Genomic DNA, 18,260 nt, shown 5'->3' on the forward strand with positions numbered 1-18,260 from the left:
GATTAATTTCTTGGGTTTCAATTTGCTCGAAAAAGCCTACCATAGTTATCTCAATGTAACCCAAAGTCTTCAAAAAAATTACCATGCCATGCAATGCTAGAGCAAACACAGCCATACCTTGATCATCATTTAAATGCTCTTGAATGAAGTTTTGAAGAAAGTCCCAATGAATACCGAGATGTTCACCTTTAGACTTCACGAAAGAATCAATGGTTTTCACTTTAACCCTAATAAGCTTGGCCAACTTTTTACGATAACCTGATTTTGGCTTTCGGATGAATATTTTATTTGGACACTGTAGTTCTATCCCGAGCAAAATCGAATACTCTTCGATAGTTGGCACTAAATCCTCTTGATTAAAGTAAGCATATAGAAGATGGATCCCAAAACTGTCTAGCTACTCTGATCAACTGTTCATCAATCACTACCAAAATGAGGGATACAATCTGTTCGTACTTCTTGCAAAAGCTTTTATTTCTTTCTTCATTTAACTACCAGATGGTGGCTAAGTCTTCTAAATCATTTTGTGTGAGATCTAAATACATTTTTTCAGGTAATTCAGATGCATAACCAACAGGCAAACAATCTCCATTATTTTGTTGGGCTTCTTTTAACCAAACATATACTTTATTATACGGCTCACATGGGACACTAACTGAGGATGAGCAAATCTGTAGTTTATGGGATCCATGAAAACTTCTTAGGAGAAATATGTCCTAGAGTAAATATTTCGATGCAGAACTGTATGATATGATTAATGCAAAAAAGAAAAAAAATGAAACAAAATTGAGTTAGTATGAGGATGTGGTTTGAGAAAAAAATATTTTTTATTTTGTAGTTTTGAGACTTTTTAGTTTTATTTTGTTTTGTATTATACACAACTTTTATTCTTAGGTATTTCTTACAAGAAGGTGGACGAGGCTTACCTAAGGCTGGTTTCTTAGGCTTATTACATGCTGGGTTTGGATTGACACAGTCTAAAGGTTCCCAAATTACTCATCACTGTAGTCCATGTTAGTCTAGTAAGGCACCTCGATCCTCACCCATTACAGGCTACGAACAGAAAGGGTTCAATTTGACTGAAAGTATTTCGCTTGTCATTACGGAGGTTATCACCTCATGAGGGCAAAGGTACTCTACTGCCTTTTATAAAAGACAGAGCCTGGGTATAGAGCTCATGCATGAGATGCATTGTGTCATTGTGTGTGCAAATATATCCTAATTTATTGAGAGTAATATATACAAAAAATAAAGTATAAGAGGCATAGTAAAAAAAAAAACGTGAGGGAAATTTTTTTCTTTTTGTTTTTGATTTTTTTTTTACCTTTTTTGTTAAAAGTGAAAAATAAAAATCTAAGAAACCGATTAGGACTATTTAAATCAAAATTTGAGGATAACACGTAGTTAATTTTGGTCTAACTCTTAAAAACAAAAGGACATCCCCAATGGAGCTGCCAAGTTGTCGTAACGATTTTGTGTCCGCCCGACGAATTTGAAAACGAAATAAAAATAACAGAGAATGGAGTTGCCACCAATCTTTTTTTGGCTAGGTGCGATTGGCCACCTATTAAAACATATCCTTTTAATGAAATCTTAAAATTAATTAAAAGGATAATTTAGGGTCTACCTAACAGTCTGGGTTCGGGAGTCGGTTACACGTGGGGAAGGATTAGCACCCCCATAGTGCCCATTTAAAATGGTACTAATTAACTACGTGTTATCCTTTGATTTTGATAAAAAAAAGTCTCATTTTCGGTATTTAAAAAAATAACTTTCTTGATTTTTTTTATTTATTATAAATTATTTATTTATTTATTAATTGTTGTTTCATTTTTATTTGAGAAAAATAAATTAGAACCTTTTTTATCGAAATGATTCTTAAAATGTTCCAATAAGTTGGTAACATTAGAAAAACTTTTTCTGTCCTAGAGATTTCTTAGGCATCATTTCTCAGAATACCTTAGAATCCTATCCTTGGAGGCTCAAATTTATTTTTCGTAAAAAATTATGCCATGCATGCAATGCAAATGATAATAAGTTAATGCATACATTTTATTTTTGTTTAGAAATTTTATTAATTAATTAATTAATTTTTTTATTTTTAATTGAAATTTTGAAGAAAAATGAATTTTATTATATTGAAGATTTTCTATAAATATTTTAATACACTGGTAATATTTTAAAGAAAATCTTCTCACCTAGAGATTTCATAAAGCATCACTACTCGGAATACTTTTAGAATCCCATCATTGGAAAAAATTTCTTTTTTCCTTAATTATTATTATTTTTTTAATATATTGATTAATTTTTATTTATTATTTTATAAGAAAAAAAGAAAAATTTTATTGTATTGAAAATTTTTTTATAAATACTCCAATATACTGTAGTATTTTTAAAAAAAAATCTTCTCACCTAGAGAATTCATAAGTATCACTACTCGAATTACCTCTGAATCTCATCATCGGATAAAAATTTCTTTTTCTTATTTTTTTTTCTTATTTTTTTTATTATTAAGTTTATTTTAAAAAATAACAAAATTATCACAAATTTTTACTATATATTTCATTATTTATTTTTATTTGTTAATATTATAAAACAACAAAAATTTATTCTAGCAAATTTAAACATTTTTACATGCATAAATATTAAGAATAATAATTAAAATAACAAAACTAATATTTAAAAAAATCTAAAAAAAATTCAATAAAATAAAATAAAATTTTTTACCTGAACCGGACCGGTCAACGCGTGGTACAGACTGACGGTTTGGTCTGGCATCAGCAGTTCAGTTTGGGTCAATTCAGCGGTTCGAGACGGTCCAGTTCGGTCTGGTTCGATTCAGATGGACGGGTCAGAGGTTGAAAGAGAAACAGGTTACTGGGTCCGATGCGCAGACCTCAGGTCAAGTCACGGGTTGACGCGGAGATCCTTAGGGTTCAAAATAACGTCGTTTTGGTTTTCACCATTTATATAAAATGTCCAAAAATTTTTTTTCAATCATTCTCTTCTCCTTCCAAAAAAAAAAAACCCTCTTATTTTTTCTTCAGCCAAACGCAGATGGCCGGCCAATCACCGTCACTACTGCCATCGTCGATGATCGAAAAAACAAAATCACCTAAAATGTTCTCCTCAATCCCCTAAACATAGATCCAGCCTCTATTTCACTTGAAAGTACCATAAACGATGTAGATCTGGCTTGAAAGTTTCGGTCAAACCTCCTCTTTTTTAAAAAAAATTGACTTTGCTTTTTTCTTTGTGCTGGAATTCTCGACGTTGGGATCCTCGTTCCAGGGGACTGAGTTATTTTTTTATGGTTTTTTTGTTGTTTTTCTGGCAAAAAAATCTTTCTATTTTTTGTAGGGTTTTTTTTCTCTTTTTTTTTGGTTCAACCAGGAGCTCTATTTATAGAGTTTCGGCCCTGCCCTGTGCTTGAGTATATGGTGCAGGGCTCGGTATAGGGGTGAGCACGTGCTCCTCACCCCCATTTATTTCTTTTATTTTATTCAGTGGTAGGGTAGGATAGCTTAGGATAAATTTTACAGGGTATGGGAAAGGGATATGGTATGGTGGGTAGGGCATGGTGGCAGTGGTACCGGGAAAGGGTGGTAGGGTATGATGGCCAGCGGTGCCGTGCCAGGCACCACTGCCACCAGTCTTTTCTTCTTTTATTTTTTTATTTTTTTGTTATTATATTTTTTGTATTTTTTGTTTAATTTCTATTATTGTATTTAATAATATTATTATTTTATTTATTATTTAATAAAAAAATAGCAAATTTGATCAAGCCCGGACAATTTTGATATCTACAGCTGCCCTTATTTGCACATTGCTGAGCATTAGGAATAGGGCAAAGACAAAGACAACAATTTTGTCTGGAATCCAAAGGGATTTTTTTCTTTTCTTTTTTTTCTTTTTTTTCGAACATAAACTACTCAGAAAGTTTTTCTCGTCAAATCGAAAATGCTCCTCTCACTTGAGACTTGATAACTTTTGAAAACTTAAAATCTGAAAAAGGCTCCTCTTAGTAGAGGCTCAACAACTTCAAAATTTTATCTTGAAAGGGTCATCTTAACAGAGGTTCAACAATTTTAAAAATTTATTTGAAAAAGCTCCTCTTAGCAGAGGCTCAACAATTTTAAAAATTTCATCTCTCTCAGTAGAGGCTCAACGACTTTAAAATTTTCATCTTAAAAAAGGCAATTCTCAGCAAAGGCTCAAAGGCTTAACAACTTTAAAAATTCATTTGGAAAAGCTCCTCTCAACAGAGGCTCAACAACTTTAAAATTTCTCATCTTGAAAAGGGCTCCTCTTAGCACAACAACTTTAAAAATTCTCATTTGTTTTTCAAATTGAGTTCTCATCTTTGAACAGTAAATTTCTCTTTTTTGAAATTTTTTGTTTGATCTTGTTTTTCATTAGGAAATGGAAAGTCTCTATCCTTATTATTCATGGATGCATGTACTTAGTGCTCTAAATGCAATACATGTAATGCAATCAAAATTATTCATTATGGTAAAAAAGTTCTCAAAATCTCTTGCTTTTTAGTTCTTTTATCAGAATTGCCACATGACCAATCTATTCTTAACATATGACCATTGTATTCTTTCTTAACAATATTTTTCTTCTTCAAAAGTCTGTAACATCAATGTCTTGTCATGCTTTTTCATATTTTTTCATCTGTTTTTATCAACTTTTAAAAGTAATGCTGAGATCTTTCATGTTCATTTTTTTTCATCATTTTAAGTTCAAGACAAAAAAATACAATCACACATTTCTTCTATTTGTACGGTGAACGAAAATATCAAATGAGAATAGAGGAATGGATAGGCATTATTTCCAAAGGAAAGATAGCATATTTCATTAGACTAATAATAAGTGCATGGGAACAAAAGTGTTTGACTTAAAACAAAAGTGCCCAAGTAATGATCATAAGATAATCACGAGCAAAATATTTTTAGATTCTTTTTCTAAAACTAAATCAGATGATTTCCTTAATTCTTCAGAGTTTGTCAAACTATACTTGCCCGGTGTTGTGGGATCTTCTTTTGATAATGCTTCTTCTTCATATCCAAGTCATTTTTTTCAGGTTTTCAGCTTAGATAAGTCATCATTTTTCTTCTTCTTTTTTTTTAAGCAAAATATTTCTTTACAGCATCTGAATTTATTAGAGTAGGTAAATCACTCCGTCCATCTTTGCCAAAATCAATGCCCCACTAGAAAAGGCCTTTTTCACCACATATGAGCCTTTCCAATTTGGTGTCCATTTTTCTCGATTATCTGTTGATTTAGAAAGATCTTTTTCAGCACTAAATCTCTTTTCCTAAAGCAATGGGGATGGATTTTCTTGTCATGTGCTCTCATCATCCTCTTTTGATATAATAGACCATGATAAAGTGCTATAAGTCTTTTCTCTTCAATGAGGTTTAATTGCTTGTAGTGATTTCGAACCCATTCTACTTCCTCTAACTCTACCTCCATCAGGACTCTTAGTGAGGGAATTTTCACTTCGACCGATAACACAGCTTCCATTCCATATACCAAAGAAAATGGAGTGACCCTAGTAGATGTTCGGACTAATGTTTTATAAGCATTCAAAGCAAAAGGCAACTTCTCATGCCAATCTTTATAAGTATTAGTCATTTTTTGCAGATTCTTTTGATATTCATGTTTGTAGCCTTTACTGTCCTATTCGTCTTTGGACAATATGGTGCTGAATTACGATGATGGATTTTAAATTGAGTGCACACTTCATTCATCATTTTGTTATTCAAGTTTTTGGCGTTATCAAAAATAATTGTCTCTGAAAGCCTATATCTACATATTATCTCTTTTTTTATGAACTTACATACCACAGATCGAGTCACGCTAGCATATGATGCAATTTTTACCCACTTGGTGAAGTAATCAATCATCACAAAGATGAATCTATGCCCATTCAAAGCTTTGGGAATGATGGGACCGATGACATCCATACCCCACATAAAGAATGGCCATGGAGGAGCCAAAACGTGTAATGCTATTAAAGGAGCATGGATCTTATCGGCATAGATCTGACACTTATGGCATTTTCTAGCATAATTAATACAGTCACTCTCCATTGTCAACCAATAATAGCCAGCCCTCATAATTTTTCTAGCCATCATAAGACCATTTGTATGTGCCCCACAAACTTTATCATGCACTTTTTCAATAATCCTCTTCGCTTTAGCTGCATTCATACATCTTAAGAGCACTTGAACTTGACCCTTTTTGTAGAGAACACCTTCATCAAGGAAGAAACTCATAGCCAACCTTCTAATAGTCCTCTTATCATTTTCTGTTGCATGTTTTGGGTATTGCTGGGTTTTAATGTATTGCATAATGTCATGATACCATGGCTTCCCATCAACTTTTTCTTCGACACCTAAACAATGTGCTAGTTCATCCTTCAAATCCAGCTTGATGGGTTGGATTTTAGTATTTGCATCTATTTTAATCATTGTAGCTAGAGTAGCTAGTGCATCAGCAATTTAGTTTTCCTTTCTAGGCAGATGCTCAAACTGAATTTCTTTGAATTACTTGGCCAATTCAGAGATGTACTTATGATACCGTATCAACTTAGAATCTCTCATTTCCCATTCTCTTCGTAATTGATAGATGACTAGAGCTGAATCTCCAAACACATCCAACACTTTGATCTTTTTTTCAATCGCTGCTTGTAAACTCATAACATAAGCCTCATATTCAGTCACATTGTTTGTGCAATTAAAATTCAACCTAGCTGTGATGGGATAATAATGTTCATCAAGAGATATTAAAATTGACCCAATACCATGGCCTAAAACATTTACAGCTCCATCAAAATACATCATCCAAAACTTTTTAACAGGTTTATTTTCTTCAATGGCTATCACCTCTTCATTAAAAAAATCCAGTTTTATTGGCTCATAATATTTGGTTGTACGATTGACAAGAAACTCAGCTATCGCACTTTCTTTAATAGCCTTTTGAGTCACATAAATAATATCATATTCTAAAAGCATAACTTGCCACCGTGCTATCGTTCCTGTCAATGAGGGTTTTTCAAAGATGTACTTAATAGGATCCAACTTTGCTATGAGCCAACTAGTGTGATAAAGCATGTATTATCGGAGTCTTCTAGCTATCTAGGCTAATGCACAACACATCTTCTCTAATAGTGAATAATTGGACTCATAATCAGTGAATTTTTTGTTTAAGTAGTAAATCGCTCGTTCTTTCCTATTAGTTTCATCTTTTTACCCCAGCACACATCCCATTGAATTTTCATGCACTGTTAAGTACAAAATCAAAGGTTTTCTTAAGATTGACGGCATCAACACAGGTGGATTTGACAAGTATTCTTTGATCTTATCAAAAGCCTTTTGACATTCATCATTCCATTCTCTTGGATCATGTTTTCTAAGAAGCTTAAAAATAGGATCGCATTTATAGGTGAGTTGAGAGATGAAACGAGTAATGTAATTCAATCTCCTTGAGAAACCTCACACTTCTTTTGGGGTATGAAGGGGAAATAAGTTTTGGATGGCTTGTATCTTATTTGGGTCAACCTCAATTCCTCTTTCACTGACCACAAAGCCCAATAGTTTTTTTTATTTGGCACCAAATGTACATTTAGCAGGATTTAACTTCAACTAAAATTTTCTCAATCTATCAAACAATTTTTTGAGGTTAACTACATGATCTTCTCCTTCACGAGATTTTACGATCATATCATCCACATATACCTCTATTTCTTTATGCATCATGTCATGAAAAAGAGTCACCATTGTTCTTTGATAAGTAGCACCAGTATTTTTTAACCTAAAAGGCATGACTTTGTAACAGAATATCCCCCACATGATCACAAATATAGTTTTCTCCATATCATCTCGAGCCATCTCGATCTAATTATAGCTTGAGAAGCCATCCATAAAGAAAAATATGGAATGCCTAGCAGTATTATCCACTAGAATATCGATGTGAGGTAGAGAAAAGTTATCCTTAGGGCTTACCCTATTCAAATCTCGATAATCGACACACATTCTCACTTTTCCATCTTTCTTAGGAACTGGCACTATGTTGGCTACCTATTCAGGATATTTTACCACCTTCAAAAATCCAGCATCAAATTGCTTCTTCACTTCATCTTTAATTTTCAACAGCATCTCCGGCTTCATGCGTCTTAGCTTTTGCTGTACTGACTTACATTCTGGTTTTAAAGGTAACTTATGCTCTACAATATTAGTGTTGAGTCTTGGCATATCCTGGTAAGTCCACGTGAACACATCCATATATTCTCTAAGCAGCTCTTCTAGTTTTTACCTTTCAACTGGTAAAAGAGATGTACCAACTTTGATCTCTCTTTTGTTTTCATTGTCTTCTAAATTCACTAATTCGATAATTTTTTTGTGGGGTTCAATTGACTTATCTTCATGTTCTATTAATTTTAACTAATCTGGAGGCAATGTGTAGTTATCTGAATTTTCCTCATTATCAAGTTCATCAACATGAATAAAGTTTTCAAAATCAAATCCAAGATTATTGTTATGATTATCTTCGTGTTCATTATTTGAGACCCTATAAAAGGGTACGAGGAAGAGAATATTGGCACACAAAAATAGAATGGCAGAAAAATGATGAAAAAAAGGAATGGAAAGCAAAATGCAAATGAAAATAATAGAAGAAATGCTGATGCATCTTTTAAGTCTTTTATTAAAATGACAAATATAAAGACACCACTAAAGATCACCAGTGCTCATAAAAGTAATTAGAGATTTAAAGTTTCACAATACATTACTTTTCAGAAGTTTTAAAGATAATAGGCAGCTCTACAACTTTCCAATTGTCTAGCTCGAAATCTGGAGGACAAGGGTGCACGAATAGCTCTTTATCTTGACTTTTCTTTTCTTCGTCATCCACCATTTGAATGGCCAGCTCTGAAAATTCTTCTACAAATCCTGCATTTAGGGCTTCAAGTAAATCTAGATAAATATATCATCCTGAATGAAAAGGAATCATAAAGGTATGAAATGACCATAGGCTCTGACTCTGGTTCATATCCTAAACCCAGGTCATGCACGAATTTTGGCCCTTTAAAACGATGACATTTCATTTTTTTATAAAAACTCTAAATTTTTTATTCATTTATTTTGAACTTTCTCTTTAAACTGAGGGGTCTTTAAATGGCCACCATGTCGATGTTCTCTCCAGTCACCGGTGATCCTTGCTAATGGTTGAAAAATTCTTAAAAAATGCTAAAAGCTTCCTCTTCCCCTCCTCTTTCTAGATCCAAACTCTCTTTCACCAAAAATTTTCCAAACCCCTTAGATATAAAAAAAAACCTTTCAGTTTTTAAGCTTTTTTTTTTTTAGTTCTGTTAATTTTTTTATTTTTTTGGTAAGCCAACATTGTTTTCCCTTACCGGAGAGACTGTGTTGTTTATTATTTTGTGTTTTAGGTTTTTTTTTTTTTAAAGATTTTTTACTTTTTTTTAGGTATACAAACAAGGGATTTTGTTTTGGTTGGCTTGTGGGCTTTTTTTTGTTTGTTTGGTTTTTTTGTGGTGGGTTCTTTTTATTTTTGGGCTTGGTAGAAGCTCCCATTTTTTATGGTATTTTTTTTGTGGCAAAGTCTTTGGTCGGCTTTCAGGGTCTTTCTTCTTGGTTTGGCACCATGGAGCTCTATTTATAAAGCTTTGGTCATGGCCCTCTACTTGGGTAGGTAGTGTTTTGGGCATGGGTTTGGTTGTGGAACAAGAGCATTGGTGGATTTGGATCAAGGTGCAGGTGGTAGGTGCTACAGGGCTCTAGGTAGGCGCTACAGGGCTCTAGGTAGGCTAGTGGTGTTGCAGTGGAGGTTTAAGGGCTTTAGGGCTACAAGTGCATGGCGCTAGTGCAGGGGCAGGTGGCTAGTGGTGCTGTACATGGCACCCACTACGACTGACCTTTTTTTTTTTTACCTTTTTTATTTTATTTTATTTTTGTATTAATGTTTAATTAATTATTATTATTTAATATTAATGTATTTGGATATTTTTAAAAAAATAAAATGAAAGTAAAAATAAAAACAGTGGGCTTAAGCCTTAAAAATGAAATTAGGCTCCAAGCCTAATTGGATTGAAATTCGGCCTCAGCCTAAGAATCCGATAAACCTAGCAAACTAAGTATCGAGACCTAATTAAAATGTTCAAGACAAATTTGATGTCTACTGTTGCCCTTATTTGCGTATTACTGAGAATTAGGAATAGGTCAAAAATAAAGACAATAATTTTATCTGAAGTCAAAAGATTTTTTTTTGAATTGATGCAAGCAGATCACAACGCTTCTCTTATTAAAGACCTAAGAACTTTAAAGATCAAATCGAATTGCTCCTCTTACTTGAGGCTTGACAACTTTTGAAAACTTAAAATGGCTCATTTAGGCAAAGGCTCGACAACTTTTGAAAACTTAAAATGGCTTTTCTGAGCAGAAGCTCGATAACTTTTAAAAATTTAAAATAGCTATTGTAACGATTTTGGAACCACGAAATGAAAATTTTAACTTTGAGAAAAATAGGGAAAGTTGCCATCAATCCTTTTTAAGGTAAGATTGGCCACCCAAAAGTTTATCTTTTCAATAAAATTGAAAAAATGGGTTAAAGTTTATCAAAAAGATAAATTTTAGTCTACAAAAAACTAGGTTAGGTTCTAGTCTTGTTACGCATAGGGAATGATTAGTGCTCCCACAAGACTCATTTAGAACAATACCAATTAATTATGTATTATGCATTAATCTTGACAAAAACAATCTTAGTTTCAATGTTTGAAAATAGTTTTCTTCACTTCTTTTGTTTATTGAAATTTGGTTTTTTTTTCTTTTTTTTTTCTTTTATGTTATTATTATTGTTGTTGTTCCATTTTACTCGAAAAAAATAAATTATAACCTTTTTATTAAAATAATTCTTAAAATGCCCTAGTACGCTGGTAACATTGAACGAACTTTTCCTCATCTAGAGCTTCTTAGGCATCGCTTCTCAAAATACCTTAGAATCTCATCCTTGGAAGTTCGCATTTACTTTTTGTAAGAAAATATGTCCTGCATGCAATGCAAATGATAATATGTTGATGCATATATTTTATTTTATTTTTAGAGATTTTTTTTATTTTTTTATTAAAATTTTTGAAGAAAAGAGAAATTTTTATCATATTAAAAATTTTCTATAAATATTCCAATGCACTAGTAATATTTTTTTAAAAAATCTTTTCACCTAAGGATTTTACAAAGCATCACTACTTGGAATACTTTAAGAATCCCATCACTGGATAAAATTTTCTTTTTCCTCATTTTTATCATTTTTTTATCATTTTAGTTCATTTTTATTATAAAAAAAGAGAATTTTTATTATATTGAAAAATTTTTATAAATACTTCAATACATTGGTAGTATTTAAAAAAAATTTTCATCTAGAGATTTCATAAGTGTCACTACTCGGAGTACCTTTGAATTTTATCATCGGATAAAAATTTTCTTCTCTTACATTTTTTATTATTTTATTATATTATTAATTAATTTTTGGTTATTTTTCCTTTTTTTAATCTTAAAAAAATTATCAAAAGTGAAAAACTATTTTTTTATTGTTATTGGTATCATAATTATTAATCATTTATTATAATTATTTTATAAGGTTTATTTTAAATTTAACAAAATTATCAAAACTTTATCCTATATATTTCATTATTTATTTTTTTGTTTTTATTTTTACTAAAATGAAAATAACCAAAACACACCTTTTGCTTCCCTCTTTCAACCTATCGATTTATTTATTTTTTTTAAAATCACTTAATTGTTCTAGATCTAAGCCTAAAGTTATAGTTAAAAAACCAAAATGCACCCTTATATATGTATATATATATTTTTTTTGTGTTATTGTGGTTCCTCCATTTTAAGGAAGACTATGGTGATGCTCTTTGGTTGCTTTTTTTAATTTTTTTTTTTGGGTTGTCGTTTTTGTTTTTTTGGTGTTTGTGGTTTTATGATGGGTGGAAAGTGTGTGCACAGGCATGTTAAGGTGCAGTACTTGGACTTGGGGTTGGGGTTGTGTGAGGCTGGGTGTATGGGGCATGGTCTCTTAGGGCTACAAGGGGTGGAGGTGTGGCATCGGGTTTAGGTTTCTAGTAGGGTGCGTGGAAGGGTTGGTCACTAGGTTGTGAGGTTGTTGTGGTACGGGTTTGGTCAATGGGGTGCCTGAAATTTGGTAAAGGTCAAATAAAGCCTGATAGTGCTCACCTTGGGGCTAGAGCCAAGGCTCATGTGGCGATTGGTTGGGTGCTAGCAAAGGGTAGGCTGGGACTGGTGGTTTGACGCTAGAAGGAGAATGAGTGTTGAAAGCTAGTGCACTAAGTTGGATCCAGGTTTTGAGGGTCTCTGGGTACTGTGTTTGTGAATAGGGTAGCCACTTTTAAAAAGGTGTGAGGTGCATAGGTTCTGCCAGCCGACTGGGTAGTTCTAGTTATAGGTATTTATTCTAGGGATAGTGGGTGGAGCGGGTGCTTGGCCAAAGAAGTGGGTGTTATAGGGCTTGTAGGGGGTGCATAAGGACTCAGTAGGGGTAGGTGGTACCAGTGGTGCCATGCACAGACCTACACACCAACCCCCTTGTTTTTTACTTTTTTTTGTTTTTATATTTAATTAATTAATTATTATTAATGTTTGATTAATACTTTATTTTAATACTAAATTATAAAATTAAAAAGATATCAAAGTAAAATAAAATGAAAAATGAAAAAAAATAGTGAACTTGGGTCTAATTTTAGAATCGAGGCCCGACTTAAAGACCTGAACAAATTCGGTGTTTACAATAGCTCTTCTAAGTAGAGGCTCGATAACTTTTGAAACTTAAAATGACTTCTCTAGATAGAGGCTCAAAAACTTTAAAATTTTTATCTAGAGAAAGCTCTTCCAAGCAGAGGTTCGACAACTTTTGAAAACTTAAAATGGCTTTTCTAAGGAGACGTTCGATAACTTTTGAAAATTTAAAATGGCTCATCTAAGTAAAGGCTCAATAATTTTAAAATTCTCATCTAAAAAAAACTCCTCTAAGCATAAGCTCAACAACTTTAAAATTCTTATCTAAAAAAAGGTTCCTCTAAGTAGAGGCTTGACAACTTAAAAATTCACATCTTTTCTTGCAATTGAGTTCTCATCTTAGAACAAGAAAATTTCTCGCTTTTGAAATCTCTTCTTTGATCATTATCTTTACCTGCAGACAAAAGTTCTATTTTTCATTAGGGAATGAAAAGTCCCTATCTTTTTATAATTGTTCATGACTACATGTACCGAGTGCTCTAGATGTAATGCATGCAATGCAATCAAAATTATTCACTTTCAATTATGATAAAAAGCTCTCGAAATCTCTCTTCTTTTTGCCTATTTTATCAAAATTCTCAACAATTGCCATAAAACCAATTTGTTCTTAATGTCTGACCATTATATTTTTATTTTTCTTTTTCAGAAGTTTGCAACATCAATGTCTTGTCATGCTTTTCTAGTCTTTCTTCAACTGCCTTTATCGACTTTTAAAAAGTAATACTAAGATCTTTCATGTTTTTTTTTTCATCATTTTAAGCTCAAGACAAACGATATGCAATCACATATTTCTTCTATTCATTTGCAAGGTGAACAAAGATAAAGAATGAGATAAAGGAATGGATAGGCATTATTTCCAAAGGAAAGAAAGCATATTTCATTAAACTAATAATAAGTGTATGGCAACAAAAGTGCTTGGGTAAAAAAAAAGCCAAATAATGATTACAAAATAGTCATGAACAAAATATTCTCGGATTCTTTCTCCAAAACTCAACCAGATGACTTCTTTAATTTTTCAAAGTTCATCAAACTACATTTGCCCCCATGTTGTAAGGTCATCTCTTAATAATGTTTCTCCTTTATCCAAACTGCACTTTTAAGTTTTCAGCTTAGATATGTCATTCTTTTTCTTACTTTTCTTTTCTTTTTTTTTCTTTTTCAAATGAATTATCTTTTCATAGCATTTGAATTTATCGAAGTAGGCAAATCATTGTTTTCCATTTATGCTGAAATCAATGCCCCACTAGAAAAGACTTTTTTCACCACATACGGACCCTCATAATTTGGTGTCCATTTTCCTTGATTATCATATTGACTTGGAAAGATCTTTTTCAGCACTAAGTCTCTTTCTCAAAAATGACGAGGGCAAATTTTCTTATCATGTGCTTTCATCATCCTCCTCTGATACAATTAACCATGGCAAAGCATTGTAAGTTTCTTTTTCTCAATGAAGTTCAACTACACATAGCCTTTTTGGACCTATTCTGCTTCTTCTAACTTGACTTCCAACAAAACTCTGAATGAGGGAATTTTTATTTCAACTGATAGCATAGCTTCTATTCCATAAACTAAAAAACACAAAGTGACCCCAGTAGATGTTCAGACTAATGTTCTATAAGCATGCAAGGTAAAAGGTAACTTCTCATGTTAATATTTGTAAGTGTCAATCATTTTCTTAAAAATCTTTTTGATATTCTTGTTTGTAGCTTCCACTACCTCATTCATTTTTGGACGATATGATATCGAATTACAATGATGGATCTTGAACTGAGTGCACACTTCATTCATCATTTTACTGTTTAAGTTTTTGACATTATTAGAAATAATCATCTATAAAAGCCCATTTTTGCATATTATCTCTTTTTTTATAAGCCTACATACCATTGATCGTGTCACGCTAGCATACGGTGCAGCTTCTACCCACTTCATAAAATAGTCAATCATCACAAAGATGAATCTATACCCATTCAAAGTTTTTAGAGTGATGGGATCGATGACATCCATGCCCCACATAGAGAATAACCATAGAGGAGTCGAAATATGCAATGCTGATAGAGAAGTGTGAATCTTATCAACATAAATTTGATACTTATGACATTATCTTACATAATCAATATAGTCACTCTCCATTGTTAAATAGTAATAGTCGGCCCTTATAATTTGTCTAGCCATTATACGACTATTTGCATGTTCCCACAAACCCCATCATGCACTTCTGCAAGAATCCTTTTTACTTCAGCTGCACTCATATACCTTATCTTAACTTCTTTTATAGAGGACATCTCCATTAAGGAAGAAAGCTATAGCCAGCCTTCTGATAGGCTGTTTATCGTTTTCTGTTACATGTTCCAGGTGTTGCTAACTTTTGATTTATTACATAATGTCATGATACCATAGCTTCCCATCAACTTCTTTTTCGACACCTGAGCAATGTGCTGGTACATCATTCACATCTATTTTGATAAGTTGGATCTCAGTGTTTACTTTTATTCTGATCATCACAGCCAAAGTAGCCAGTGCATTAGCAATTTGGTTTTCTTTTCTAAGCAGATGCTCAAGTTGAACTTCTTTAAATTGGTTAACCAACTCAAATGTATTTATAGTATCAGATCAACTTAGAATTTTTTTTTCTATTCACCTTGTAATTGATAGATGACCAGAGCAAAATCTCTAAACACATCTAACACTTTGATCTTTCTTTCAATTGCTACTTACATATCCATAACATAAGCTTTGTATTCAGTTATATTATTTATGCAATTGAAATTCAATCTGGTCATGATGGGACAATAATGTTCTTCTAGAGATATTAAAATTACCCTAATACCATGACCCAAAGCATTAGCAGCTCCATTAAAATACATTCTCCAAGAATTCTCAATAGGTTCATTCTTTTCAATGGCTATCACATCTTCATCAAAAAAATTCAGCTTCATTGGCTCATAATCTTCAACCATATAATCGGTAAGGAACTCGACTATTTCACTCCCTTTAATAGCCTTTTGAGCTACATAAATAATATCATATTTTGAAAGTATAGCTTGCCACCACGTTATTCTCTTTATCAATGAAGGTTTCTCAAAGATATACTTAATGGGATCCAACTTTGCTATGAGCCAAGTAGTATGATAAAGCATGTATTATCTAAGCCTTCAAGTTGTCCAGGTTAATACACAACATATCTTCTCTAATAGTGAATACTTAGACTCAAAATTAGTGAACTTTTTACTTAATTACTCATTTTTTCCTGTCAGTTTCATCTTTTTGCCCCAGCACATAACCCATTGAATTTTCATGTATCGTTAAGTATAAAATCCAAGGCTTTTTTAGAACTAAAGGCACTAACACAGGTGGATTTGACAAGTATTCTTTGACCTTATCAAAACTTCATCATTCCATTCTTCTAAATCATGTTTTCTAAAAAGCTTAAAAATAAGATCGCACTTGTAGATGAGTTGAAAGATGAAATGAGCAATATAGTTTAATTTCTCTAAAAAGCCTTATACTTCTTTTAAGGTACTAAAAAGAGATAAGTTCTAAATGGCATGTATCTTATCCAAATCCACTTCAATTCCTTTTTCACTAACCACAAAGTCCAACCATTCTTTTGATTTAGCACTGAATGTACATTTGGCAGGATTTAACTTCAATTGGAATTTTCTAAACCTATTAAATAGCTTTTAAGATTGACTACATGATCCTCTATTTTATGAGATTTTGCAACCATATCATTCACATACACTTCTATCTCTTTATGCATCATGTCATGAAAGAGAGTCGCCATTACTCTTTGATAAATAGCACTAGCATTTTTTAACCCAAAAGGCATGACTTTGTAACAGAACATCCCTCACATGGTCACAAACATTGTCTTTTCCATATCATCTTAAGCTATCTTGATCTTATTATAGCCTGAAAAGCCATCCATAAAAGAAAATGTGGAATGCCTAGCAGTGTTATCCATAGAATATCGATATGGGGTAAAGAAAAATTATCTTTAAGACTTGTCCTATTTAGATCTTGATAATCAACACACATTCTCACCCTTTTGTCTTTCTTGAGAACTGGCACTATATTGGCTACCCATTTAGGATATTTTGCCACATCCAAAAATTTAGCATTAAATTATTTTTTCACCTCCTCTTTAATTTTCAATAACATTTCCCACTTCATACGCCTTAGCTTTTGTTGTATCGGTTTGCATTTCGATTTCAAAGGTAATTAATGCTTTACAATATCAGTGCTAAGTCCTGATATATCCTGATAAAACCATGCAAACACATTTATGTATTCTCGAAGTAGTTCTTCTAGCTTTTGCCTGCCAGTTAGTGAAAGGGATGTACCTACTTTAACCTTTCTTTTATTTTCATCATCCCTCAAATTCACTAATTCGATAATTTTTCGATAGGGCTTAATTGGCTTATCTTCATGTTTTATTAATTTTAGCAAATCAAGAGGCAATGTATACTTATCTGAATCTTCTTCATTATTAAGTTCATCAATACGAATTAAGTTTTCAAAATTGAATCCAAGATTATTATCATGATTATCTTCATGTTTATTATTTGGAAACCTACAAATAGGTGAGATGAAGAAAATATTGACACATAAAAATGGAATGGCAAGAAAATGATAAAAGGCAAATGAAAAGAGAAATAGATTGAATGACTGAAAGTGAAAGCAAATAAAAGAAATGCATATGCATCTTCTAAGTTTTTTATTAAAATGACAAACATAAACACTCCATAAAAGATCTCCTAATGCTCATAGAGAGCAATTAAAGATTTAAAGTTTTAAAGCTTTAAAGTACATTACTTTTTAAAAGTTTTAAAGACAACAGGCAGCTCCATAACTTTTCAATTGTTTAGCTAGAAATTCAAAGGGTAAAGGTGCAAAACAGCTCTTTATCTTAACTCTTCTTTTCTCTATCATCCACCATTTGAATGGCTAGCTCAGAAAAATCTTTCACCAATTTTGCACTTAGTGCTTCAAGTGAATCTGGGTAAATACATCCTCTCAAACAAAAAAAATCATAAAAGTAAAGAATGACCATGAGTTTTGACTCTGGCTCAAACCTACCAAGATTAGCCATTCTCTTTTCTTTTTTTTTATTCATCATTTTCACTCTGTCCCCTCTTGTCAGTTTATAACCCAAGCTAAATTTTTCTTACTTATCATATATGACTGACAGCCAAGTCATTCTTTACAAATTCTTCGTAAGTTTGATTCTTAGTTGCCATCCCATCCCTATAAACTACTTAATGACCAATTTTGGCCTACCTAATAAGCAACTGTACAAGGGAAAGACATCCATAACTTGGAATTTCACATTAAAAATGCAAGCGTTAATTTGCAATGGCATTTTTATATCTCCTAACACCTCTTTTTTAGTCTCATCAAAGGCGTAAAATACCATAT

The 18,260-nt window shown here is 32.3% G+C and overlaps 2 protein-coding genes across 2 annotated transcripts; both read right to left on the reverse strand.

Annotated features, from left to right (window-relative positions):
- Window positions 1–14,489: 14,489 nt before the first annotated feature.
- On the reverse strand, window positions 14,490–15,091 carry LOC149518094 (uncharacterized). Its single transcript, XM_089763415.1, has 3 exons — window positions 15,020–15,091; window positions 14,724–14,909; window positions 14,490–14,672 (listed from the first exon to the last, which is right to left on the reverse strand). Exons 1-3 carry the CDS (start codon window positions 15,089–15,091, stop codon window positions 14,490–14,492), a joined length of 441 nt encoding a protein of 146 aa, XP_089619541.1.
- A 10-nt stretch (window positions 15,092–15,101) lies between these two features.
- On the reverse strand, window positions 15,102–16,083 carry LOC149518095 (uncharacterized). The gene is made up of 5 exons (XM_089763416.1): window positions 16,080–16,083; window positions 15,705–15,849; window positions 15,558–15,662; window positions 15,285–15,384; window positions 15,102–15,200 (listed from the first exon to the last, which is right to left on the reverse strand). The coding sequence occupies exons 1-5, from the start codon at window positions 16,081–16,083 to the stop codon at window positions 15,102–15,104; spliced, it is 453 nt and encodes a 150-aa protein (XP_089619542.1).
- Window positions 16,084–18,260: the final 2,177 nt, after the last annotated feature.

Source organism: Durio zibethinus, chromosome 7, assembly GCF_047325235.1.
Source record: "Durio zibethinus cultivar Kanyao isolate XHJ-2024 chromosome 7, ASM4732523v1, whole genome shotgun sequence".
Classification (NCBI taxonomy): Eukaryota; Viridiplantae; Streptophyta; class Magnoliopsida; order Malvales; family Malvaceae; genus Durio; species Durio zibethinus.